Here is a 26465-nt window from a genome sequence, read left to right as displayed (position 1 = left end):
TAGCTCTGAAGCAGAGCACTAGAACAAGCTTGTCTATGCCTGAAATGAACCAGATCAGGCTTTTGGGAAAGTAAAATCCCAAACCAAAGGAAGTCCTGAGGAATTCTTAGCAGTCTGTCAAACGGAGGAGCAGATAAGGCCTCTTTCTCCCTGATACTCAGCGCTGGAAGAGTAGCAAACAAGGCAACTTCTAATCTGCATACAACATAGAGACCGATTTTGTAAGATTCCAAAGGAGGATGGAAATCCAACCCAAGGATCAAATGGGGTTCAGAGAGCTTCACCTTGTGGGGAATGAAGGGCCTTGGAAGCGAAACCAGTTTCACCATCGCGGTTCTTTGGCCCTAGAAGTCCTACGTGCAGACTATTACAAATTTTTTCTGGCAAAATAGATGACAAATCTCCCTCAAATTTGGGAGTAAACAGTTAATGAATGAAAATACAAGGCAGGTCGTGATCATATTTACTAGCCTATAGGAAATACACAGAAAGGTGGGTCAGCGCCTGGAGCGGAGAAAGGTGGAGCCAGGACCAGGCCCAACCAATGCTGACGAATTAACAAAGCACTATGGGAAGAAATGAATATTCACGCGATAACTGACTTGGCACAAAAGTCTATGATCTTTTATAGTACATTTGATTAAAAAAGAAGAAATAGAATATTCTAGGGCAGCAGGCCCAGAGTTTCCTAGCCACCTTACTTCTACCACATTGTGTGTATACAGACAGACGAGAGACTCATCCTGTCACGGCTTCATTTTCTTGCATTTACTCATGGTTTCTAAGACAGAATTTGTTACCCAGTGGAATCAGACCACAAGATATTCTATATCTCAGCTGGTCAAGATGCACAAGGAAGAAATCAGAACCACTTACAAGTTTTTGTTTTGTAAGTTGGCCCTTTAAGTCTCTGAGAGAAACTTCTTGTGAGATTCTGGCCCTGGGGATTGGCGACAGGACACTTAAAACATTTGTACTGTCTTTTCTGCAGCCCCTTTGAAAGAAACCATTTTTTTTTAACTATGAATAAGTTTTCTCTGCCTACACACTTTATTAGTGATGAACTGAAGGAGGCGAGGAAATATTTCAATATTTTCGGACTTGGTTCAGTGTATCATACCACATTCCCAGTTCACAAAAGGATGAGTCTGTGGATCTTAGTGCTCACAGGGAGCGCAATATCCCACTATAATGCAGGAGGTAACAAACTTCTAGATAGAAAAGCAGTGCTCTCCAGAAAACAATGTTCTGACCAGGAGAGAATACGCAGATTGCTGAGTCCCAGCTGAGCTCTAGGAATAAGTCGCAATGAGCGATCGCCCTTGCTGAAAGTTGGGTCACCACCAGGACCTAGGTGAACAGAAATAGACGGAGCCTTCTACAAACTTGGAAAGTAATCCTCTGGCCTTTAAGAAAAGCTGTACACTTATGAGTCATTCTCAATACACAGCTAGAAGAAAATAAATGGCTTTTTTCCTTATTTACTCTAAAAACTAGTTTAAGAATTGAGGATACTAACGTTAACTAAGAGGTGCTGGGAAGGGAAAATGGGATAGCATTTCCTAGCAAAGTCCACTAATTTTCAGGTTAAGAACATGCTTAACTGGCTAACTCTATAACCACAGCATACTTTATAATACATGACGTGACTAGAAACTAACCAGCGTAGCTCTGAGCCGAGAATTACAGTACAACCGTATATGGTGCATCTTAAAGCATGGTTTAAAACAGATTAACCAAAGCGTACAGCACAAATACTCCTATAACAGCCACATCACAACCACCAATAAAGAATTTTTTGCTTCTAATCGGTCTGTCGTATGCCATTATTTGTAAAGAGCTATTAAATGACTTGAATAAAAAACAAAGACATTTTCTTTTGGGAGACACAGCTAAAACCCATGGATACCTTTGAGCAGTTGGTAAAAATCATGCCAATCTGCTAGGCTGCTGCTTACTTCTAAATATAAGCCTCATGGCTCTGTGAAAGATTTTCTAAGGATGCTGACCTAGAATTTAAGTTCTCAAACACCTGTAAAGTAACTCTGGTCTCCTCTCGAAGGACGTATATTTTAGCAGGCCCAAGACAATGGAAACGAGCGATAGGATTCCAGGGATTCAAGAAGAGTGGTAGAAGACTGATGCTGAAGAAGTCACATCTGCAGTTTCGCAGCCTGCAGAGAACAAGGACAGGGCCGGACTCAGAATATGGTAGAGCAGGGATTCTCAACCTCAGCACTACTGATATTTGGGGCTGGATCATTCTTCATTTGCTGGGTGGTGGGGGTGGGTCCTGTGCATGTAGGATGTTTAGCAGCCTCCCTGGCCTCTACCCACTAGATGCCAGTAGCACAGCACCAGCCCCAGTTGTGACGACCAAATATGTCTCTTGATATTGCCAAATGTCCCCGGGAGACAAGATTGGCCCTGGTTGAGAACCACTGCTGTAGACACAGCTCACTTGAGCCCCTTAGCATGGAGCACTTTTGGTCTTGGATTCTGGAGAGAGGCTAAACCTCAGATCGAGACCAAACAAGGTTCAGTAAAAATTCATTTAGAACTTCTAAGAAGAAAAATGAGGATGGTAGTAAAGCAAAAGCAGAAAAACAGCAAAGCACAGTTTCTTTTCAAAAGGAGATCAGTGATACTTCCACAAAACAAAGTAATTAATAAGCCTTCCTTCAGCCTTTTTATCCTTTAGGAAGTTAGGGCAGATAATAGAATATGGATATCACAAATTTCCCTTCCTAAAGAAAATGCAGACTTTTGTGACTTTAAATCAAGTCCTTGTCATGGATGGTAATCTTTGTGAGGTCAACAATTCATCAACCAGAGGAAAACAACAGTTAAAAACTAAGAGAAAGCCCATTAGATTTGAGAGAAAACTTTACCATTCCCCTCTACGAGAAGAAGAGAATTATCCATGCTAGAAATGCGGATTGTAGTTCACTTATAGCTTACCGAGGTCAATGAAAAGTCAGAATGGACGAAAGCTGAGAAGAGGATAAAAGAGCTACCTCAAAAACACCAGTTGAAAACACTGTAGATATTTTCTGGCTCAAATCTGGGAATGTACGAAAAGTACGTATTGACTCTTCATCAGTTAGGTTTACTTTGCTCTAGGTAGAAGGCAATTATTCTAGCCCTTCTTTGAAGAACCATCATAAACATAAATGTTCTGCATAACATCTGAGATCCCAGTGTTAGCAAGGATGAAAACATGGGAAACCAGCCCCTAGGTCACAACGAGCCTCAAATGCCACAGTATGGCAATGTGACCGCGCAGTTCCTAAGCGCACAGCACAGTGAGAAGTCATTCCAGAGGAAAAAATGTAGTTTCTGGTTTGCAAGGGGGAATACAAGGTACAGATCTAGTATGAAAAAGAAGAGTTACACACCCTTTTAGAGTCATTAGTATCCAGGCAAAAACTGCTAAGGGTCCACACCACTTATATAACTGAGCAGCTGCCTGGGAAAAGCCAAAAGTCAGAGCTACTCGAACAGTACTGAACTGGTGAAAGACACAAGATATAAAAAGAACTGAAGAGCATGCAAACTATTGGTTAGAATCAAATCGTTTCAATGATTGATAGTACCCAGTTGAGTTTCATTTTAGTGCCTATCACACTTATTAAAATTAAATAAAAAGCACCTTAAAATGACCTCTATATATAATCAATACACATCATTATAGTAGTTATATAAAAATGCAATATGCACACAATTTAAGCTTCAAGGAAACTAAGACCTCTTTCTTTATAATCTTCATAATCATCAGCGCTATGATTCTCAAAATCTAGGGGAGGGGGAACAGTAACTCAGCACACTTCAATTACAGCTGACGTGATTCCAGGGCTGACGCTCTCAGAATCCTGGGACAAGTCAGAAATACCGAAAAGTTACCTCTTTGTGGGGTGGGAGGGAATCTTTAAAAATATTATTGCTAAGAGACTACTTCTAAAAATCTAATATTCTTGATGGATGATGGTGTTGAGCTGATTTCTGTCAAGGATGGCCCAGAGACACGGGGCTATAACCCTTGTTGGCCAAAGGCCTTGATGACATTTGGGAGTAACTTGGGAGTTGAAGGAGATCAAATGAGGGAAAGATGAGTCCTGTTCTGTCTGACCATGTGTGTGTATTATGTGCATGATAACCTTGGTATAAATGGACAGTCCCAGGAAGAAAAAAATGGGTATAGAATTTTCTCTACATCTGGAATTGCTTCAGGGGCCTTTTAAATATACTGGAAAGATCAATAACAAAAAAAGCATTTAGAAATAGAAATGCCACACATGTATCTCACAGCACACCAACCAAGAGTCTCCGGTACAGTGCACAGGATTCAGAAGCATAGAGCTGGTTTGCCAGATCTGCAGACAGGTGCCTCTTGCAACCTCGCAACTAGGAATGTTCACTGGCAAATCTTTGGTCTACGCTCTATGCTAATGCTAAGTAGAAGAGCATATTCTCTCTATGAAGACCCATGAGTAACCTTGGATCTGTTCTCCCCTCAGGTGCAAGGAACATCCCTGGACACGAACAAGAGTCAACTGTGTGAGGACAGAGATGAGGCCTTCTGGAGTTCTCACTGGCCTAGCCAACTTTGGGTCAGAAAGAAACGCTGCATCTCATCTGCTAACAAGGATCATGTCTGGAGGCTACTGCTGGAGCCTAAAGGTTGAGCAAGGTTCCTACTGTTACAGTCACATATAGCCACAATTCAACTCCCTTGATTAGAAGTATAATACTCACTTCATATCACAAATGTATAAAAATATGGCAGATAGTGTCATAACGATACTTTCTTTAAATGATTATATTTATAAAACAGACAGATATTTACCATATATATATATTTATATATAGAATAAAATACTCCTGATGCAATATATAAATGTTACTGTTTAGTTTTTATAGAAACTACTGTAGCTGTCCCACTGCTTCACAATGTTCCAAACAGCTCAAAATAACTTTACATTTAACATAAAAGGTATGATTATAACAGTACAATATTAATTAATTATAAATAAATGTTACAAATCCTATCAAATATGGAAGTTTAGAAAACAATTTAAGACATACAGTTAGTTCATCTGCTAACCCTTCAAAGGGATACTCTTGGATTACAATAAACCCCACATTTAGTCTAGGCAGAAAAAAATCTGTGGTGAGGGCATCGGTCAACACAAATTCTTCTATCCCTTGCAGCGCCAGAACACGTCCTGGCTTTCCCAAGTTCAACAGGGATTGCACTAAAGCTGGAAAGTAAGGGGGAGAAACTGGCAAGAATGTCTTATTCCTCAATGGCACACTCTATCCATTCTCACGAAAGACCCGTGGGGACTGGCAATCCCTAAGGAACTCCTGTGGCTCTAAGATCCCTGACTAGCATTTGTGGCCGTGAGGAGCCAGAGCTCCACACATACAATATTGCACACACCTTCATAAAGCTGAAAATACTGGCTTACCACCCGGGACCAGCCCATTCCCCAACCACCCCACCCCTCCCCTCCCCTCCCAACTGGCTTGTGCTGTCCCTCGCCCCCCTGGCCCCCTGCCTCCCCACCCACCCACCCAGCACACATTACAAGGCTGTCTCTTTTAAATCATTCAGATTTGGCATTCGGGACCGATTTGTTCTGTTATAAGGGTGCCCGTTTGGCCCACTCTTGGCACCCAGCTGTTCAGAGTAGGAAGGCCCCTCTGTGGCACTCCGGGTCACAGAGGACACGTGCCAACCAGGGTCCATCTGACCTGGCAGCTGGAGGGCTGGCCTGCCCTTTGGTGTGGGCTCCTGCCGGATGTTACTGCTCCCGCCAGAGGCCTGGCTCAAGGGGTGAATCCGAATTTCTGAGAAGGAATTTTTGGTTTGCTGAGTTGCTAAGGGTTGGAAGCGGGTGTCTGAGGAAGCCGGGTGATTTGAGGCTGAAGAGAGATGTAACAGCTTGCGCAGTGATTTTAATGGCTGGTTCTGAAAGAAAAGATGCGAGTACATGGAGGATTTAATTTAGAGTAGACTCCAAAGCCAGGGGGAAATGGAAGGGAGATCTGAGAGGACTGCATGTAGCCAGGGAGGGCTGCCATGGGAGAGGAGGAGCTAGTTCAGCCTCATCTGTTCCTTTGTTCTTTTCAGATAAGACCAAAGGTTTTTTTTTAGTGAAAAAGCCTAGAAGTCTAGACAAGAAATCTGGACCTGGTGTGGAGGCTGATCAAAGGCCTAGCCCCTCTGCCTGGCTGCAGCCCAGCTTTACTGGCACCCCGTGCTTCAACCAGCAGGAAGAAGCACCGGAAGCGGTATGCCGATCACTCTGAGAAGACCTTCTAACAGCTTCACGTAAAGCTGCCACTTGTATTGCACCAGCCAGAACTCAGCCATGCGACCATATCTAGCTGCAAGAGAAACTGAAAAAATGTAATGTTTCAATTAGGTAGCAACGTACTCAGCTAAAAGTTGTATATCCCTTTCTGTTCTTATCTCTCTGAGTTCCCTTTTCCCCTGACATTGCAAAATCTGAATGTTCCCTTTCTGCACTTTTACTTTTTTTGGTTTTTGTTTTCATTTTTTTTGCGGCAGGAGGAAGGTAAGGTTTGGGCGTTAAAAAATGCAAAGCACAGAGAAACAAGCAAAAGCCCTACAGACCCTAAAACACAGGAGGCCTTCCATTCCTAACATGGGCCTGTCTGTTACGTGGCTGATGCCTGGGCCCCACTGGGTGTTGTACTGTGGAGGGGGACTGTGTCTCAAGGCAGAAGGGAGGGTCTTGGAAGCCATCTGCCCTGCGGGCTCCCCACAGAAGAGGCATGCTAAAGGACTCTGAAATTCAAGGCCCTCACCGGGGACCATGGGACTCAGGCTGCAGCCCTAGCCTTGGGGCACCTTTGGCTGCCAATCTTCAAGGGCCATGCATCCAAGGGCTCAGTAAAGTTTTAATGAGTTCGTTGACGATCTCAACGAACACTACAAGATTTGAAGGAAGAGGGCACTGAAATCCAAGGGAAACTGCTTGAGAATTGACTCAAGTAGAAATTGCTCCTGGGGAAGCATCCTCCATGGCCATTCCAAAGTCTGTCCAAGAAAGCTTTGTGGCCCCCATCGGAGGTGGCATAGTACACTGCACACCATAAATGCTCAAAAGTGTGTTCTTTGCTGTTTTTTTTTAAATGAAATTGGTATGATAATGTAATGAGATTCCTGGTGATTTTTGTAGCCCTGACTACATGCAACTATTAAGCAATTACAATAACCTGGGTTCAGCTGGAAAGAAAAATTACCTAAAAAGAGCTTCTTGGCAAAAGAAATGGCTATACAAAGAAAGTTCTAAAGCCTCATATTCCTTTTTTGTAAATTGGGAACAGAACATCAGGCCCTCGCTCAGAGCCTTGTGCTCTTAGTTCCGATACATATCCAATAACTTGGATATCTGGTTCTCTACATCCTCTCCACCCCCCATTATGTTAGAAGCAGAAAATATAAATGGTTGGGCAAATACAATCGAAATTTGGGAAACTCCTGAGCGACTCTAAGTAACACCTTACAGTTAAAGAAAGTAAACAACGATCCTATAAAAACAGACTCTCCTCCAAATCACAGAAATCTATGGTCATTTATAGGCACAAGTAACTGTACAGCCTCAAAAGCCCACGAGGGTTGTCAGAAATTATAGTATAGGAGAATAATGGATTTATAAAATATTGAATATGATCAAAAAATAAGTTAGATTATGTTACTGTGCTCATTATGGGATATTGAAAAGATACAATATTAAAACATTTCTAATGAAAATAGTTGTTCAAAGGAGATAAACCTCAGCTACCTGAAAAATTTACTGATTCAATTTCTGCTCATTCCCTCATTACGGCAGATAAACGTGATTATACAATACTGTCTAACATACAGCTCCTAATGCAACTGTTTGCCAGTTTTGCATCAAAAATAGTATGGATTTCAGAAGTTTAAGTATTCTTTCAAGAAAGGTTGTCATATCTGTCTTTCAAGGCACAATTCGTACGCTACCACCTTCAATGAAACCTTAGTCTTCCCACTACCTCCTCTCACTCTCCCCTACGTTTTATGGCACGCCTCACTTTTTACCATGAATTATGGTTATTTATGGATTTTCTCTCTCTGTTAGGTTGCAGAGTATTTGTGGGCTGGGATGTCTTAATCATCCCCTGTTAATCCTCTTCAACCCCCCAGCTAGGTGAAGGCTAATGGATCCCCTGTAGGACATGGTCACTGAAGCAAGATTCATCTGGACTCCTAAGATGCATCTGGCTATTAGTGAGGGTATAATATAGGGAGGCTCTCAGCCTTGTCGTAACATTGAGAGGCTAAGTTTCTCAACCCTGCCCTCCCCTCAGGAGAGCCGGTCACTGCAGAGTCTGAGAGCCTAGGAGTGATGCAAGCACCACTCACTTGGGTCTGTAGATCAGAGATCTTCTCAGGACGCCACTCCTTTGGTCTGCTGCTCGGAGTGCTAGCAGAGTGAATGGCTTTCTGTAATGTCAGAAGATCGGGGCCATCAGAATTGGGCACCTAGAGCAGAACATGAACAAGGATTCAATAAGCACACCAATAAGCCTAATTAAGATATACAACTACACCCAAGAGGAGAACAAAAGCAAATCAAACCAAAACTCAAAAAAAGAAGGACCCAATAAAAAGGAAACCAAAATTCTCCCGATGTTCACAATGCAAGTGATGCTAGTTAAGTTCTACTGCCCTCTTAATAATTTTCCCCGCATTAGGAAAAATTGGCAGATGTCATGCAGCTTTGTTAAAACCTCAACCTTAAAGCATTCCCATGCTGTTAGTTTTAGTCGCTGTAAGAGAGAGCAGTTAAATTGGGCTGTACCAGGAATTGCTGTCGTATCCTCATTCCATATTGCAGTTAGGTTATGAACCAGTTCAATAAAACAAAAATTTGTTTCTGCTGGGAAAGTGATCCAAACGCTGTATTCGGTGGTGTCAAAGAAGTCTAGCAGGTTTTTCAAGGATAGCGAAGTGGGAAAGTATGGTTTGAATCAGATTCCCAAGACACTGCCCAGTAAATCTGGGTCTAGTATTATGCACTATGAAAATGCTGGAAATCTGTGGCATGAATTCTAAACGAATGCAATTGGTCCATTCACCAATTTTGGTGAACACAGGAAAGTAATGCCAAATGCCAAGCAAAAGCTCTGGCTTTAAACTAAGTGACCAGCAAAAACTAGAACCAGGCAAGGAAAGAGCAAATCACCAACTAACAGAAGCTGTTTTTCATGGAGCCTGCTAGCTCACTCAATTTGGTCAATTCCACTTGGTTTCAAAGAAACAAACTGCCAACCAAGTGTTAATAAACTTTGGGAGCCAAACGAAAAGACATCTGTTAATTGTAAATGTTAATCACATTCTTTACAGGAAATAAGGGATTTTATGAATGCTGTCTGCTGACAATTGGCTAATCAGACAACCCAAGCTAGCCTTTCGCTAGTTTGTTTGTTCAATAATAGCCTTTGATGTGTCAACCTCCTTAACTGATTCAGAAAATCCAGAATGGCAAAGAATTGATATCTCGGTGAATTTATGGAACTGGCTCAGGTACTTAACTAGCACAAAGAGAATATGACCCCATGAAAATAAAAGACATGCTGTTGTCATCAGTAAAACAAGTTTACTGGAGCAGTTTTCAGGGCTACCATACGTAAAAATGGGTACCATGGGTGGAGTGACTACAGGAAGCTTTTTCAAAGAAGAACTATGCTTTAAATGATTCTTTGAATTAAAAAGAGGAAAGAGGGATTTCTTGATGCTTGGATTCTCCCCGTTGGTGGAATCTGTCTGCAACATAAGATACAAATAAACTAATTGCAAAAAAAAAAAAAAAAAAAAAGTGTTCTTATGAAACTCCTAGCCCTTGGAAGCCCTCAAATTGTGAAATATTAACAGTCACTGGAAGAATCTGTGCTGTGTGTGTATCTAGAGGGGTTCTGTGTCATTTCTCACCTGGATATGAAGATGCCAACAATGTAAATTCAAGACATGCACAAACTTCCATGTATATAAAGAACATGTGGTCGTGATCCATACCTATAGTAGGAATGCCTAGAGATCTACACACATCTATTCACATTAAGCTTAAAAAACATTTAAGGATTTATTATCAGAAATATGATTATTATAAAGAATGTGTTTAAAGAGCTATTGATGAATTTCAATCTTTTCCTAATTGCTAGAGAGGACTTCAGCAACTAAATAATCTACCATGGATTCTGCCTAGCAGGAAAAAAAAAGAAAAAGATACTGCAAACCCTTTTGAACATGGTCAACTCTTGACCAGAAAACGTCACTTGGAAGAGGAGTATCACTGTTGCAGGATTCTACCATTGAGGAAGAAGCCTGGTTCTACACTGTTAGAAATATTCACCACGTGGAAAATATCTGCCGCAATTCAGAATATGGGTTTTCAAAGTGAAGAAACAGAAAGTTCAATCTTTAAACTGAAGCATGATTCCAGTTAAGATACTAACTAGGGTACAATTACCAAGTTGGCAAAGTCACCATATGCTCTGAGGGCTTATGTAACTCTCTGGATGTGGAACTGAAGCCAGATTTCCCAAGACGGCTTCCAGATTTGCTTGAGTCAAAGCAGGCACCTTTACAATACAGAATTATTTTTTGGCACCACTTTTCCCTGTTTTGGATATCTCAATTGTCAGAACTAGAATGTATATGAGGGATTCAGATCATCTTTTACGGGTATGTGTACGAAGACATTTGAGTACAACAGCCCAGAAAGTTTCCTGTTCCCATGACAGGGATCTCAGGGCAGAGTTTAACTTGCATCAGCACAGAGGTCACAAGAGAGCCCAGAAACAAGCAGCCGGAGGCTCTCCACACAAGTGGGCCTGTGGCACGGACTGAGCCTGGGCCTGCTATTCAGGAGAACCCACCTCTAGTTCACCCAACTGATTGTGCGACTTCAGGTAGGTCACAACTTGCCTGGGCAGTTCCTACAGCAGTGAAATAAAGGAGTTAAACTAGATTTAGGACCCACGGAGGCTTTAAAATGTCCTGCTTCTCTATGTGCGCTGGGCGTCAGATTTCCACTTCGTTGAATCTTATGCAAAAGCCACAACGCTTTAAATCTTTCAAACCTCGTTTACCTAGTTTTCTTTTGCTGAGTTCTAGAGAGTGAAAAAAAGCTAACTTTACTTCTGTTTGAATGCTTATTCGAAGTAGACAGAGTTAACACAATGTCAGGCTTAAGAGCCTGAGGTCTGGCAGGATATACTGAGTGCTCTTTGGAAACCTTACTCTAGATACCAAAGTCCTTTAAAGATTTTTTTTTCTTTTAATTAAAAAATGCAGAGATATAAACAACTTTTGGTTTGGAAGGCTTAAGTCATCGTGGCCTGTGCAGAGATATTTTGGCAGTTACTTTACATATCAAAAATGAAACGTGTGAAAACCTAAAAAAGAGTAAGTTCAAGTGGAGAGGATGTTAGAGAATAGTAATTTTCTTATTTACTCCAATCTATACTATTTAAACATCTAAAATTTGAACTGGATCCTGAATAATAGAGTCAGTCAACATGTATATACTCGACTCAGGCCAGAGCGAGCCAGGGGCGTGAGGTCTAACATGGGTCTAAGGCAGACAGACAGCAAAAGCTAAATCTATGCACACAACACCTTCACTCCCTTGGTTCTTGCTACTTTCTTCCACTTAATCAGCCCACTTTTGCTACAGGCCTGAGGTTCAAAACAAAAACAAAAACCTCGAAATCAAAATAATAGCAGTTAGGAGGAGGCGGTCTAATTTAATGTTCATGATGGAGAACTATGTTCTATAGACAATGATAAAATGTTTATTTGATTAGCACTTTAAATATTTTAAGCTTCTCTACTTTATTATTTTTAATTAATTAATTTTTTTTTGGAGGAAGATTGGCCCTGAGCTAACATCTGTTGCCAATCTTCCTCTTTCTTTTTTCTCCCCAAAGCCCCAGTACATAGTTGTGTGCCACAGTTGTAGAGTTATAGCTCTTCTATGTGGGGCGCCACCTCAGCATGGCTTGATGAGCGGTGAGTAGGTCTGCGCCAAGGATCTGAACCAGCGAACCCTGGGCCGCCGAAGTGGAATGCGAGAACCCAACCACTACGCCACCCAGCTGCCCCTAAGCTTCTCTACTTTAAATCAGGTCTATTTTGTTCATCCAGTCTAAATAACAAATGTAGTAATATTTGATTGAGTGGCATTTTGATTTGATATCCTGCTTTAAGTGAGTTTCAGTTAGAGATACAGGCAGTTGTTTTTTTAATGAACATTTCAGGAATATTATGCAGCCATTAAAATGAAGATGATAAAATTTATGTAGTAACATACATATTGTGTGTATGGGTGTATGTGTGATAGAGAGACAGAAATACTATTAAAAGCCAGAATACAAAATTGTACTAGAATGATCGCTATTATTTAAACCAAACTAAATAACCACCTTCTTTCCCAAACATATGCACAGGCTAAAAAGCTAGGAGGAAATACACCATAATCCTACTACTAGTTGTGATAGGGTGGTAAGATTAGAAATGATCATTTTTTTCCTCAATTTTTCTATAATGAGCTCATATTTTATAATGAAACACATAAATTTAACAAACAAGCAAGTGAAAGAATAATCTAGAAAGGTAATCTAGTAAGGTCTTTATTAATACTTCTAGAACATCTGTGAGATAAAAATTCTTACTTTAGGTATTATATTCTTTGCAACTATCATCTATCTCATCTTTACTTACCATTGAGTCAAAATCCTAGAATTTTCATAATAGAATGGACTTCAGAAACAGAGTCTAATCTACCCATCTTACAGATGAAATCAATGAAGTCCATCCGAGCAGGCCATTTTGATTATGGCTTTTTCCTTTTTAAACAAATGAGAGTCAATCATGTATGAAATAAAACTAGAAACAAAATCATTTAAAATGGCTGACTCAACCTTGTCTAGTCTTGAAGGTGCCACAAAGCAAAGGGGGAAGCAGGCCTCACATGGGTGAAGAAGCTCCTGCTGGCCTGGCGGCCTGGCTTCCCCACGTTTTCTCATGTCACTAACCAGCAGAATCCTTGCTTGGGTGGTTCAAGTGATGTGATGGGCATGGTTCTACAGAGCCAGCCCTGATTCAGGCGGAGGGCTCCCAGGAGACAAGACTCATTCCATTTCACAGTTCAATCACGGTACAAACATGTCTTCCTACTAAAGCAAGCCCTGAAATGTCAAATACTATCTCTTCTCTATGACTGTGCAGCCCAGAAATGCACTTGTCAACATGGGAATTGGATAACCAGCCAGGGGAGAATAATAAATGATGGCTAGTTATGAATTTCAAGATTTAAACATAAACCAAAACCATTTCCTAAGTTTTTGCATATCTTTAACCCCCAGAGAGAAATAAATCCTGCAGCTTCATAGTTTTTGCATGAATATAAATCCACATGGATAAGACGTTTATTGAGAGATGCTTAAAGTGTTCTCTCTCATCCAAATTAAATTTCTTCTATTCCTGGCGATTCTGTTGAATCTAGAAAAGGCTCTGTGACAGGAGGATAGTTATATAGAATTTAAGAAAAAAACATACACAGTGTACGCATGTCAAGTCTCAACAAGAAAACAATTCACTTTGCCATGTACAAAGTGTAAAGTACCCACAGACTAATGCAGACTCGTATGCCATTGTCTACAGAAATTGGCCATCTACTTACTGTTTGAGATTTCTTCTTTTTCTTTTTCATTGACCTGAAAAAACCTTGTTTTTCCTTTTCCTTGAGTTGTTCAGAATGACTAATGTTTTCAGGGCTTTTCCTAAATGAGAAGACATTTTTATCATATTGATCTTCCAGTCATTCTCCTGCCATTATATGAAAAATATAATGAAGATTAAAAATGCATGACACCAGGTTCAAATAACCATGAAGAATCAAGCACATAGGCAAAGAGCCTCTAAAAAGCACAGGAGGAACTGAATCTAATCAACCATGGTTAATGATTAGCCTTTGGCACAGGCTCACTCCAACTAGCAATTTGAGCATTATTACAAATGATCTGTAACTGTGCCGTAGGACCATTTCACACTGTTGAAAACCTCAGGATTAGCGAGTCTGAAAAGCACATGGTTTAAAAGATACCTTTTCTGTAACCCTCCGAGGGAAATAGCAGAAACATTTTCAATATCTTCATTTTCCTATTCACCTTTTTAAAACCAGCTCAACAAGTTCATTATTAGTGGCTTGCCATGATATTGAACATTAAAAAAAAAAAAAAAAAAATGCTGCTACAGAAACATTACAAATAAAAGTAAAAATAGCCTGAAACAGGAAAATTCCTTTATAAAAATCTTATACCTATTTATTAAAATTAAATAAAAAAATAGATAAGGTAAGAAAAAATGTAGACAGGAGGAATGTTTTAATACAAAGCACTCTTCTGGAAACAAGCTTCTAACTGAAAATACTAACATTAAGCTTCATACCACTGACACCACCAGGTGTTTTAATACAAATAGGAGATATTAAAAGACAACAGACAAGATATCTTGGCCCCAACAAGTTGGCTACTTGTATGTTAACAGAGGCCCTGTATTACTTAATTTAATTTACAGTCTTTAAAAAGCAACTCAACTGGTGTTAGTGTTATTCTTGAAAAAGACACCTTCTGTGGGCTCTATTTTAAATCTGAATATCTAAATGACTGTGGAAAACCATTTTCTCAAATGATTGGATTCCTTCTATTAGCTATTCCCTAAAATCAAGAGTAAAACGATTTCCCTAAAATCATTCATATTTATGGTTTTAGAATACCCAACAGTGATGAAGTTACTAGAACATCTAAGAAACTATGAGCAAAGCAGCATCCTTTACTTGATTAAATCTGTGTGAAGGCAGAAAACATCTATATAAACTATTATTGAGCCACATGATAGAAAACACCCTAAAACTATTAAAATTGCATCACATTTTCAAATAATTTTCACTGATATGAAGGAATATTCAAACTACAATACTAAGTGAAAACAGCAAGATTCAAAACTTTCTACATGAGCCCAATTGTATAAAAAAGGGTATGTATGTGTACATATACACACATTTTTAAAAAGGCAGGAATAAACTCTAAATAGCAATCATCTCTCAGTAGCAGGATTATTGGTGATTTATGGTTTCTTCTTTTTAATTTCAACAACAAACATACTACAGATATAATAAAAAGGTTTTACAAACCACAGAAAATTTATTTGAAAAATCAAGAACTCAAGATCAAAGAGAACAAGGGAAAAGATTTAGAGAGAGAGAGGACAGACAAAAAACAGGAAGTAAAACCCATGACTGTTTGAAGGAGCAATAATCATTTAAGTGCTCAGCCTAAAAGTTAACGAGAACTCGAAGGAAGTAAAAACATGTACTGTAGATCCAAGTGTTCCTGAAACTCATTAAGACTGGCAATTTTGAACATCATTGAGAGAGTTCCAAGTTCTGAAGTGAAAGTTTTATAATACAACACAACCAATAAAACAGCTAGCATTGGAACTCAGAATGACGCATTTATAATTTTTTTTTTTTTAATAATTTCATTTATTTATTTATTTTTCCCCCAAAGCCCCAGCAGATAGCTGCATGTCATAGCTACACATCCTTCTAGTTGCTGTATGTGGGACTCGGCCTCAGCATGGCCGGACAAGCGGTGCGTCAGTGCGCGCCCGGGATCCGAACCCGGGCCGCCAGCAGCCCAGCACGTGCACTTAACCGCTAAGCCACGGGGCCGGCCCCGCATTTATAATTTTGAAAGCTAGCGAATTTCAGACATGATGGAATGGGTGAGAATGGAATAGTGAGAAGTTAAAAATTCTTTAAATGCAGTGTTGTACTGTTGGGAAAACACTTGCATCCCAATGACAGGGTGGGCCTAGACCCTGGGAATTCGGTCCAAGTTTCTTATGACAAGTACTTTTGGGATTAAGGAGATGAAACCATTGCAGAGGGCCTAAACACAGACTGCTCTAAACTCAAGTCCAGGCCACCGCATCCAGTCATGTGAGGGTTCCCGGGAACCTCAGCGATCATCTAATCCAACCAGCCACACTATTTTTAATGTTCTGTAACTTCTGGAAGTTAAAGAATTATTTGTTTATTATACAGCTTACATCTTGGCATAATGGGTTCTGCACATAACCTAGAAGCACAGCAGAGTATTCAGATTAACGGGTAGAAGTTTTTACTAATCAGAATGAAAGTCAACAAAATCTCAAAGGTCTGCCGAGCGTCAGTAGTAAAAGTGCTTTCTGCCGACCCAGGAAATCTTTGAGGAACACGCTCATCATGACTGCAACCTCAGGATGGGAATGGGCGTTACTATAAGAACACTAATGCTGGTGCGAGAGTAAGCAAAGGCTTAAGTCCTAGGAGGAGCAGGATTTGAGTGGGAAGAAGAGTCCCTATCCAATAAGATGAAAGTACAAGGATGGGGGCAGGCTAAGGAAAGAGGAGACGGAGCAGGACAAAAAGCCCAGTGTTTGCAGTTCCTGTGTCCCCAAAACACAGGGAAGAGGAATCAAAGGCCCTCTGCAGTGTCTTTTCAGAGGCACCGGATAAACTAGAGCTGGCAGAGAAGGGGGAGTGATGGGGAAATATCTTCAAACTGAAGCTGAGTAGAGGCAGTGGGGCCAAGATCCAGGTAGGGAAAGATCTCAGAGGCCAAGACAAACAAGGAAATAAATTACCCTTGAACTAGAGGATGACAGGAGTGAAGTGTGAGTGTGCATGCATCACAAAAGACACAGAAGGAAGTCAGAGACAAAGAGAAAGAGTGCAAGTGGGAGAGAGAGAGGGAGAAGCTACACTGAAACATACACACACAGAATTAACAGAGAAATAGAAGGGAGAAAAAGCTTGGGAGAGAGACTCAGAGAGATGGAGAGAAGCTGCCTGGAACACAGGCATCTGAAAAGCTGTGTGTTGTACCAGAGAATGAAGAGAGAGACTTGGACATTTACAACTGGTACTGTGCCAAATGGGTAAGAGCGAGCCCCATAATTTATCTCATTTGTGAATTCTGGACCCTGCGATTTTACCTGGTACGGCCAGCAACTGCATGCTGAGCTAACTGTATAGGCAACAGGTGGGTCTAAGAGGGGCAGCGCAAAAGAAGGGCAAGTGGGTGACCACATAAATCTCAGGGACAGGAGCTTTGAGAAGGACCATCCAGCTGGTCACCTGGCACATTTTCCAGGGCTGATAAAACAGCGGGGGGCGAGAATGATGGTACGGGGCTAACAGGGGTAACGGTCTCCTTCCTGCACAGTCTTGGGACTCAAATATTATCTAACACAACAGCTATTTCCATAAGGGGTCAAAAGGAAAGAAAGAATTCAAAAGACATCTAAAAAGGGAAGGAATTAAACTGACTGAATCAAAGTCAACCAGTATTTACGGAGTATTTTGTATGTGCCAGGCCCCGTGTTAGGTGTTGGAGCTACAGAGAAAAATACAATAAGGAGTGTGACCTCAAGCTGCTTACAGACTCCAGGCGGGAGACCCACAGGTTTAACAGGGGGCCAGACTTCCGGGGCTTCAGTATAATCCCTCTGGGAGCAGTGTGAAGGTGAGATGGAGAGGAGAGGGGCATTTCTGGGTGACACTTTCCCTGCCCTGGTAGTGTGGCTAGGGTGGTCAGCTAATTATCTGAGAAGAGAAAATTAGGGAATAATTTTGTGAGTTAACGGCGGCAAGCAATAATGGATACCAGTATATTCATAACTTTACAAGAAGAAAAAGCCTGGGATTGTACAAGTGAGTGACAGCAATTCTTCACTTAACTACTAGGATTTCTAATTAATTTGATTTACTGTTTAAGTGTCAATTTTTAACCCAATTTTGACAGCAGTCTTTCTAAACATATTTATATACTTTGTCTTTTTAAGCAAAGAGCAGCCTATTTTATAAATATATACTCTACATGGATATCTATTCTATGTATGAAACCATAAAGGCTAGAAATGATTTTCCCACGGGGGGCCTGAGAAAAGGCAAAAATACCCTCTTCTCTCCACAATATTGCTTGGGATCTTTCTCCTCTGCACTCTGTATTGTTACCTGGGATTATTTCTTGCCCGACAACCTCAGAGCCAACTGCTAGAACTGTGCATAAAAGTAGAACAAACAGGTTCATAAGGAGGGTGGAGGTGTTTTCCCATTAGTAAAGATGATGAATCTGACCACGTTAACTCTATTTCTCTTGTTCTGCAATATTTTGGCTTATCTCCCAGTTTTTAACCGGATTCTGGATAGCTGAGATGGCCAGAACCACCACTCTGGATGTTATACTACAATATCTATTTATCTCTTTAAAATATGATATAGTAGCTTGATTTTTCCATTGCAAGAAATGTGTACACTGTACAAATAAATAATCTCTTCCCAAAAGAAATGTAAAGTACTACTATCAAGGAGAAATAGACTGCCCTTAGGTAAGCAATAATTTAGGAAAAGCAATTCGCTGTTACCATAGCAAGGCTCGTTCGTGTGTTTGTAACAGTTATCAAACTGCATTTCTCTCAAACATACACAATATAGTGAACCAATGAGAAATCTTGTTCAAGGAAAAAAAAAAAAAACAAGACAAATCAAGCTTAATGAATGACTTAGACTAAGTTAGATGTAATGCATGAAGGAAAAGTACCATAGCAGCATTATCATGAGGGGTAGTGGGAACAAAAGAACAGAGCCAATTCATCACTGGCAATTCTGGAACTCTCTCAAGCCTCAAAACAGCAATATCAGAGTAAGGATGACTTGAAGATTTGTGTAAAGTTCAACATCTCAATTTTTACAACAACTGTTTTCAGGTGTCTATACATATCCAGGTCTAAACAAGTTCTACTCAAACTGATTATCAAAAAGACAGAAACAATATGTTGTTAACACTACCTATCCTATATTTGGATTCAGTTTTGATCTGACCCACCTAATTTTCACAGGACTATGTTAATCTGTAACTGATGCTCTTTTAAACCATCACAACTTCCTCATGCAACGACCAGGAGAAAGAACAATTCCTTCTGTACTTCCGTATTCTCACAATTTAGACACTATTCTCAGGGCTTGTCAAAGCCACACTTGAAAACTGTCAACGCTGGTAACTAAGAGAAGCTGTACGTGTGCTCTCAGGTTAATGTATAGGAGATCTTGTCTACAGTCACAGGGAGAAAGAATGCACCAAAGTTTATCAGCCAAGTAAGTGGAGGGGAGACACCTGACGAGTCATACTGAAGTCAGAGTATGTTAACGATACAAATGGCTACTGTTAACAAGTCACAACGGCGCCAGGCCAGATCTAGGTGCTTTTGATGGTTTACCTCCTTTAATGATCACATCAACCCTAGGAGGGAGGTGCTATTCTTAGCCCTATTTTACAGATGAGGAAACCAAGGGGCAGAGAGGTTCAAGTTACAAGGCCAGAAGGTGACACTAATCAAGATATTCTATTTCCAGAGTCTAACCTCGTCACTAACGTTAAAACTCTCATTTTATAAATAAGGCAATGGATGTAAAGTGTGCTTATAAAACAAAAAGTATTTACAGCTTTAAAAAACATTGTTTTTATTATTATTTTTAAAATAATTAAGCTATTTTAACCATAGGGCACAGTAACATTGAAACCTCGATATAACCCTGCCAACAGGGTCCAAACTGTGAAACCATATAGTGTTAAGAGTACCGACCTAGGCCCTTCTGTGACTTCTGGCAACAAACAAGAGATGGAATCTCTGACAGACTGATCTAATTCTAAATTTGGTGTGTTACAGAGATATGCCATTTTATTCTCTTGGTGAAGAACTTAGTAGTTCTGTGAAGTACACATAAATGCCCCTCACACCTAGATTCTGGGCAGTCTTTGTGGGCAGCTGAGAATATAAAGTCTACATTATTAAAAAAAAAAAAAAAAAGTCCTTACTCTCCAGATAGATCTGCTAATGAGACTTGATACATGTTATAATTCTCTCCCTAAATTTTTATTACATATGACACAAAAAGAGAAAAGCATAAACAAAGTTGGTGCCTCATTTTAACCTCTGACTACCATTATGCTTTTGTGGTAACATACAGGGTTGTTTCCTTATTTCTCTCTTTTCACCCTGAATGAAAGTCAGGCGGCATAGAGGGGAAAGACACGAGCTTTGGAGTCAAAGCCTGTCTAGGTCTAGATCCTGGCTCCCTCCACCCTGTTACTGGCTGTCCAGCACCAGGTAAGCTCCTTACCTTTTCTAAGCTGCAGTGTCCTCACCTGTAGAATTGAGCCACCCCTACTTCAAAGGCTGATTGTGAGGACTGAGTGAGCAGTGCACACAAACTGCTAACCCAAGTGTCTGCTACTTGATTCAAGAGCAACAAGAGAGGAGACAGCAGAAGACATCCATCACATCAGGAGAACGCAATGGAAGACTGAGAAGGTATTTGCTGACCCGGGAGATTTTTTTTCTTTTACATGATATTTAATATAAATGCTGAACTTGAAAGAGACCACTACAAAGAACGACAAATCACATTTTCCTTATCAAACAATCTCTCTCAAGAAAGAAAGGCCTAGCAGGAGAAAGAAAGCTAAAAAGTTTATGCAAAATTTCTTTGAAATCTCAAATCTATGATTAGGAAAAAAAACAAACCAAAATACTCACCATGGATCGAACGCTGGTTGTCGCTTTGAGTGGTTAGTTCCAGAGCCGCTTTCTGATGGTAGGGAAGAAACTCGAGTTGACACGTTATTTTCATGGAAAGAATTGTCTGGACGTGGAGACGGCACTGAATAAAGAAAAAATAAGCCACTGATGTACTCTTTTGGTCAAAGCAGTTCTCATGTTATTCTACTGCATTTTCTCTCACACAAATAAAATAAATTAACAAACAGATAAAATCCTCATCTGCCCTTCATATAACTTTTGTGGTTTCTGAGGGTGGAGGCATTCCAGGGAACATTCTCCCTCCCTCTACTGCTCACAACAGTAACTTGCAAGGGTCAGTTAACACCTGGGTAATTACGGATTCAAAACATAAACTGACCTGTCAGCTGATAAACTGAAGAACCCTGTAGGATATTTACAAGTATGAACATGATAGCACCCCCTACCCCCTGCCACTGTTTTGACATTCTTTGAAGTTGAGGCTTTCTTACATCATAGACCCAACTATGCAAAATCCATTCTTAGTCTGAAGTGATTCCTAATAATATGTGTGCTGGAATATACAAACTACAATTTAATCCTTGACACTTGGGAGGCAGCATCAATTTTATATTTTTTTAAACTAAATTCCAAAGAAATTTATTTGCATAAAAATACTATTTTTCTCTAGGTTCTCAATCCAAGAATGAACAGAAAGACAAACCACAATGTATGTGACTAAACACTTTTCTGCCTTTTTTGGGGAGGGAGGAGGGCTGATTACTATCTTTTTCTGTCAATTTGTAAGCTTGGTCATAAATCAAAATATACTGCAAATTTCATCACAAAAGGAATCTACAGGCTGTATACCAAGATAAATGACACCATTTCACTTGACCCTTGACCAGTAGGACTGGAAACGGGAAGTATTATGGAAACATCTGCCATTTCAATGATATCACCAAATCAAGATTTAGTCTCCAGATGTTTCACCTAAATTTTTTCCTTCTATTTCTAGACTTCCTAAAATAAAAATGTTCTACCTGCCAAACCCTGAAGTGGATTATGAGGAAGACCACTGAGGGGCTTTACTGATATTAACCAATTTAATTCACTTGCAATCAAAATAAAATGGTGTTTCCAGAGGTCAAAGACTAATTGATTAATTAATTTAAAACTTTGCTAACATTTTATATTAAAGTATATTCTCCAGACATCTATAGAAATAACGTGTATGGTCCATTTTGGAAGTAAAACTTACAGTAATAGAAGAAAAGGCTTTTGCTCATATAAACTACAATATTTTGTTTTAATTAACTTTAATCTGAATTAAAATTTTAGTTCCATAGAATTCTAAAGTAACCATGGCATCAGAAAAAAAAATAAATAAATGCATTAAAAGGCATACTGGATGCCTTATGCTTTTTTCAAAGGTGGGGCTGGGAGGGAACAGAGTAGCCTCATCATTCAATATACATTTAGTCCTAAATAAATGTATTTAGCTCAGGTTCCTAATTAAAATGACCAAGCAGTTGTCCACATTCCCTCCCAATTCCTGCCTCTTTCCAGCTGTCCTCCCTAATCAACAGAATAGTCAGAAGCCAGGCAATGTGGGCATGGGTGTCTCTAGAAGGTCGTAGTGACTCTTGAAGGCTTTGAGAAGCTGTGCCTCCTGGAGCTAGGACATTGCCCCCACCTCGATGGGCTTGGTGTCAGTCTACCTACTAGTGGCTGGGGCTTCCCGGGGGCTCTCACTTTATCACTGCGTAGCTCCTCAAAGGAGATGCCTTTCTCTGTCAATGTCTCCTAAATCCACACAGCCCTCGAAGCATCTGTTTTAGTTCTCTATTAAACATTGAAGTACATTTATAAGGTTGTGCAAGTACACCTGAAGATTTTCTTTTATTCAGTCAACAAATATTGGGGCCGGCCCCGTGGCTCAGTGGTTAAGTGTGCGCACTCCACTACTGGCGGCCCAGGTTCGGATCCCGGGCGCACACCGACGCACCGCTTGTTGGGCCATGCTGAGGCGGTGTCCCACATACAGCAACTAGCAGGATGTGCAACTACGACATACAACTATCTACTGGGGCTTTGGGGTACAACTATCTACTGGGCCTTTGGGGAGAAAAAGGGAAAAAAAAGGAGGAGGATCGGCATTAGATGTTAGCTCAGGGCCAGTCTTCCTCAGCAAAAAGAGGAGGATTGGCATGGATGTTAGCTCAGGGTTGATCTTCCTCACAAAAATAAACAAACAAACAAACAAATATTTATGAAACTGCTAGGCAGTGTGCTAGTCGATGAGAGTAAAAGAGGAAAACATAAAGAGAACTCAATGTCTTTGAGGGCCTCGCAATCTCGTGAGAAACGCAAAGAATCAGTGCCATGTGGTCCGTGTCATGTTAGAGGCCTAGATAAGGAACCATGGGTGGAACAGAGGAGGAAACACTTCACTTCGTCTGAGTGGGCAGGGAAGACATCACATTGCAGAGGACCTCAAAGTAGAATCTTAAAAGAACAGAAACAAGCTACCAAGGAGGGCGAGGAGTACGTTTCAGGCCAGAGAAGAGCATGGCATGGGTGTGAGTCCCACAGGCTGGGCACCAGAGAGGAGGCAGAGCAGCTGGAGAGGATGGCAAGGGCCAGGGCACGGAAAGCCTGAAATGGCATCTTAGGGAATTCAGATTTTGTCCTGATGCCAGTGGGAAGCCACGAGGACTCTCAGCAGGTGAGAGAGAGGACTGGGGAGGCGGGGGGGGGGGGGGGGGGGGGGGGGGGCAGCGTGGTAGGGGCAATGGGTTGCCTTGCTCTATTTTTGTCCCTGTAGCATTTATTATCTTTTACTGCTCTATATAATTATTACATTTAGTGTTGCTCTTTCCTCATGAGAACGTGAGCTCCATGAGGGTGGAGACCATTGGCTGTCTCGTTCACTGACATGTTCTAAGCTAGGACAGTGTCAGGCAGACAGGTGACGTCAATAAATATTTTATGACTTAATTGAATGAATGAGTGGTGGGGTCAGAACACAGCTTCAGAAGAATTATTCCATGGACTGTTTTGATGGCAACCTTGGAGACAGGCAGACCAGTTGGCAGGCTACTCAAAGAACCCAAGTCAGAAACCACGAGGGCCTGAACTAAGACAGCAGGACCGGAGGCAGGGAGAAGCGTTGGAAGGCAATCGCACACGCAAGAATGACGCTGGTCTGATGGCAGTCAGGGCAGCGAAATGTAGTGGGGGGCGCGGCCTGGAGGTGTAGTGAGGGGGAGAGGAGAGAGGGCCCTGGTGGGTGCTAGGGGCCAGGCTTACCTCGGTAGAAGCTACCAACTCTCCTTGGAACAGGATCATTGTATAGGTGTCTATTTTCTTTAGGGGCAGTGCCATCATCAGAGTGCGGGTCATGATACGATCCGCCCTGAGACAGGAAACAGGTTTATAAAAAGTAAATGACAGAGCGATAACAGGGCCTGTAAACTTAGAACAGTACCTAACTGGTCTATAATTTACTCTAGGCTCTTTTAAAGAGAAAACTCAGAAGTATGGCTTGAGGAAAACCACTTACTTTACAAGCCAGTACAAATTATTTGTGGAAGATTGGGTATGAATACATTTTAAAAGATTGGTCATTTGACATCATTACAATCTACCTTTATGGCACATTTTATCATAAAAGGTAGCAACTCTGGAGAATTCATACCTCAGACTTCTGCCGTGCATGGAACGAAGAGGGCCCTTCTCTGGAGGATTCTTTAACGGAAGATCGCGCCACAGTCATCTCTGGAGGAAGCTGTTCTCCAGGCTGCAAGTCAAATTTAAAAGGATTTATAAGAGTGTCCTGTTCCTAGGAATGAAAATCACCTAAATCACCAGGGGCTTTACTTGGTATATAACCAGTACCTCAACTGGCTAAAATAAAAAATCTTACTTGGCTGAAACACAAATTGTCCCGTAAAAGAGTGAATCATCTGATGAATGTAAAATAAGTCAAACAAATGTCACACAGATGGAAAGTGAAATTCTCATTAAAGTAAAGGCGAGCTGGGATTGAATTACTCTGAAAATAGTTCAATTAATTATTAAAAACAAAGAGAATTATCTTCCTAATATCTAGATAGTCATGGTTCTGAGCAGTACTCTAATTCGAGATTCTATTAGTTAATCCAAAATTTCTCTAGCAGATTTTAGGCTGAGTTCCCCAAAAAGAACTGCGTAGATCCAAAATTATTTTTTAAGAAGGACTTATATAGCAGATTCAGATGAAAACAAATGTTCTTTGAGTATATCAAGGAATAGAATCAGTACTCAATAACTAACTACTGTATTATCTTAATTCCCTAACTACTGTAGTTTATGTACTTAAGTTCTCTTCTTAATCTTCTCAAGGATAACAGTACTTATATTTCATGTATTTTCTTAACCATAATCATGACAGTGCTCATCTCTGGAGACACTATCTATTTCTCTTAAGGAAGTGAGTCATAGCTAAGAGCAGCCTTGGTCCACCATGGTGTTCATTGAGGGTGAAAGTAGCATTTTCTACCCTTGGAAAAAAAAGATTAAGGAACAAAATTACCAAGCCATTAGGAGGAGTTAGCTGCATTGCATATCTGTACATTACGCACAGAACGAGTATTATCTTGAGCCTTTCGTGATGTATCAAAAACATTTTATTTAAAATTTAAAATATGATTCTGTCTTTCTCCCCCTCAGTCCCCAAATGTACTATGAAAGGATTCTGGGCAGGAAATCATCTAATGTAGCCTTTCTTCTTTCTACTTTGTAAAAAGAACTCACTTGAATTTTATCACCTGTATTGTTTACAAAGGCCTATAGAAAAGTATTTTAGAAAACAAATGATTTACATCTAACCTAAACTCTTAAGTGACAGTGCCAGTCCAGTCCCCTTGCTCTTGAAGGTGGCTACAATACTTTGCAAGAGCGTGATTCTCGTCATTTATTTACAGCTTTGGTTACTTGTCAAGCCGTCTGCCATCTTTGTGTCTTTAAACTTGTACTTTCTTGCAGCTTGGCACTGTACCGCCCGAACTGGACTTAAAATTCAGTAACAGTTGGATCTGTGCTTAGCCCACAGTAACTGTTTAGAATTAGCTTATTTCCACCATGTTCACAAAGTTTTTTTTCTGGATCTCTCAGAGAGTTAGTCCATTTGCCTTTTCCAAGTTATAGCTTTTTGTTTTTCTTACTTCTTCTCTGTTTACACTATGCTTAATGCCAGCTTACTTTACCTGGTTTTGACCTCCATGTAGCATCTATTGGTAGCTGCCAGGCTCTATAGAGATCTTTCTAGGCCCTAGAGATTCTCTGCTCTCTAGATGGACTCCACAGGGGCTCCTCTGACTCCGATCACGGCATCTCCTGCCATGTGTATCTCTTCCACGTGCAAGCGTGTATCTCCTGCCCTTCCTCTCACCTGAGCACCAGATGGTCTTTCCAACCTCGGGGAGAACAACTCTGCTTAGGGGCCCAGGGTCACTTCAACCTCAACATGCCAGCATAATACAGCGTGAAGAGTGCTGGCCTAAGAAACTAGACACTGCCTCATGATCCCAGTTGTGCCCTGAACTAGTGGGGTAAACCTGGGCAACCCACTCAACTTCTTGGAGCCTCAGCATGCTCATCTGTGAAATAAAGGGGTTGAATTAGGTGACTTCAAAAGTCCTCTCTTCTCCTCTGAAAAGGAGCCCCCAAAAAGAAACTGTGAAGTCTTTCTTTTTCCTATATTGAACCTTGCAATTCACAAGTCCCATTGTTTCTA

At 40.7% G+C, this 26465-nt stretch overlaps 1 protein-coding gene across 3 annotated transcripts in view; it reads right to left on the bottom strand.

Moving 5' to 3' along the window:
* Positions 1-5574: 5574 nt before the first annotated feature.
* CDKL5 (cyclin dependent kinase like 5) overlaps positions 5575-26465 on the bottom strand; it is a 138955-nt gene continuing 118064 nt past the window's right edge. The window contains exons 13-19 of one of the 3 annotated variants that reach the window (XM_058535521.1): positions 24387-24488; positions 23999-24104; positions 20705-20828; positions 13743-13842; positions 9701-9823; positions 8420-8539; positions 5575-5974 (exon numbers count right to left, since the gene is read on the bottom strand). In XM_058535521.1, coding sequence (XP_058391504.1) covers positions 5588-5974; positions 8420-8539; positions 9701-9823; positions 13743-13842; positions 20705-20828; positions 23999-24104; positions 24387-24488 — 1062 coding nt within the window. In that variant the 3' untranslated portion in view covers positions 5575-5587. Of the gene's footprint in view, positions 5975-8419; positions 8540-9700; positions 9824-10935; positions 10996-13742; positions 13843-20704; positions 20829-23998; positions 24105-24386; positions 24489-26465 lie in introns of all 3 variants that reach the window. The other 2 variants (XM_058535522.1, XM_058535523.1) reach the window with 2 other exon arrangements.

Source organism: Diceros bicornis, chromosome X (assembly GCF_020826845.1).
Source record: "Diceros bicornis minor isolate mBicDic1 chromosome X, mDicBic1.mat.cur, whole genome shotgun sequence".
NCBI lineage: Eukaryota > Metazoa > Chordata > Mammalia > Perissodactyla > Rhinocerotidae > Diceros > Diceros bicornis.
Note: the sequence above shows the minus strand (reverse complement) of the source record. Positions and strands in the feature narration are given on the sequence as shown.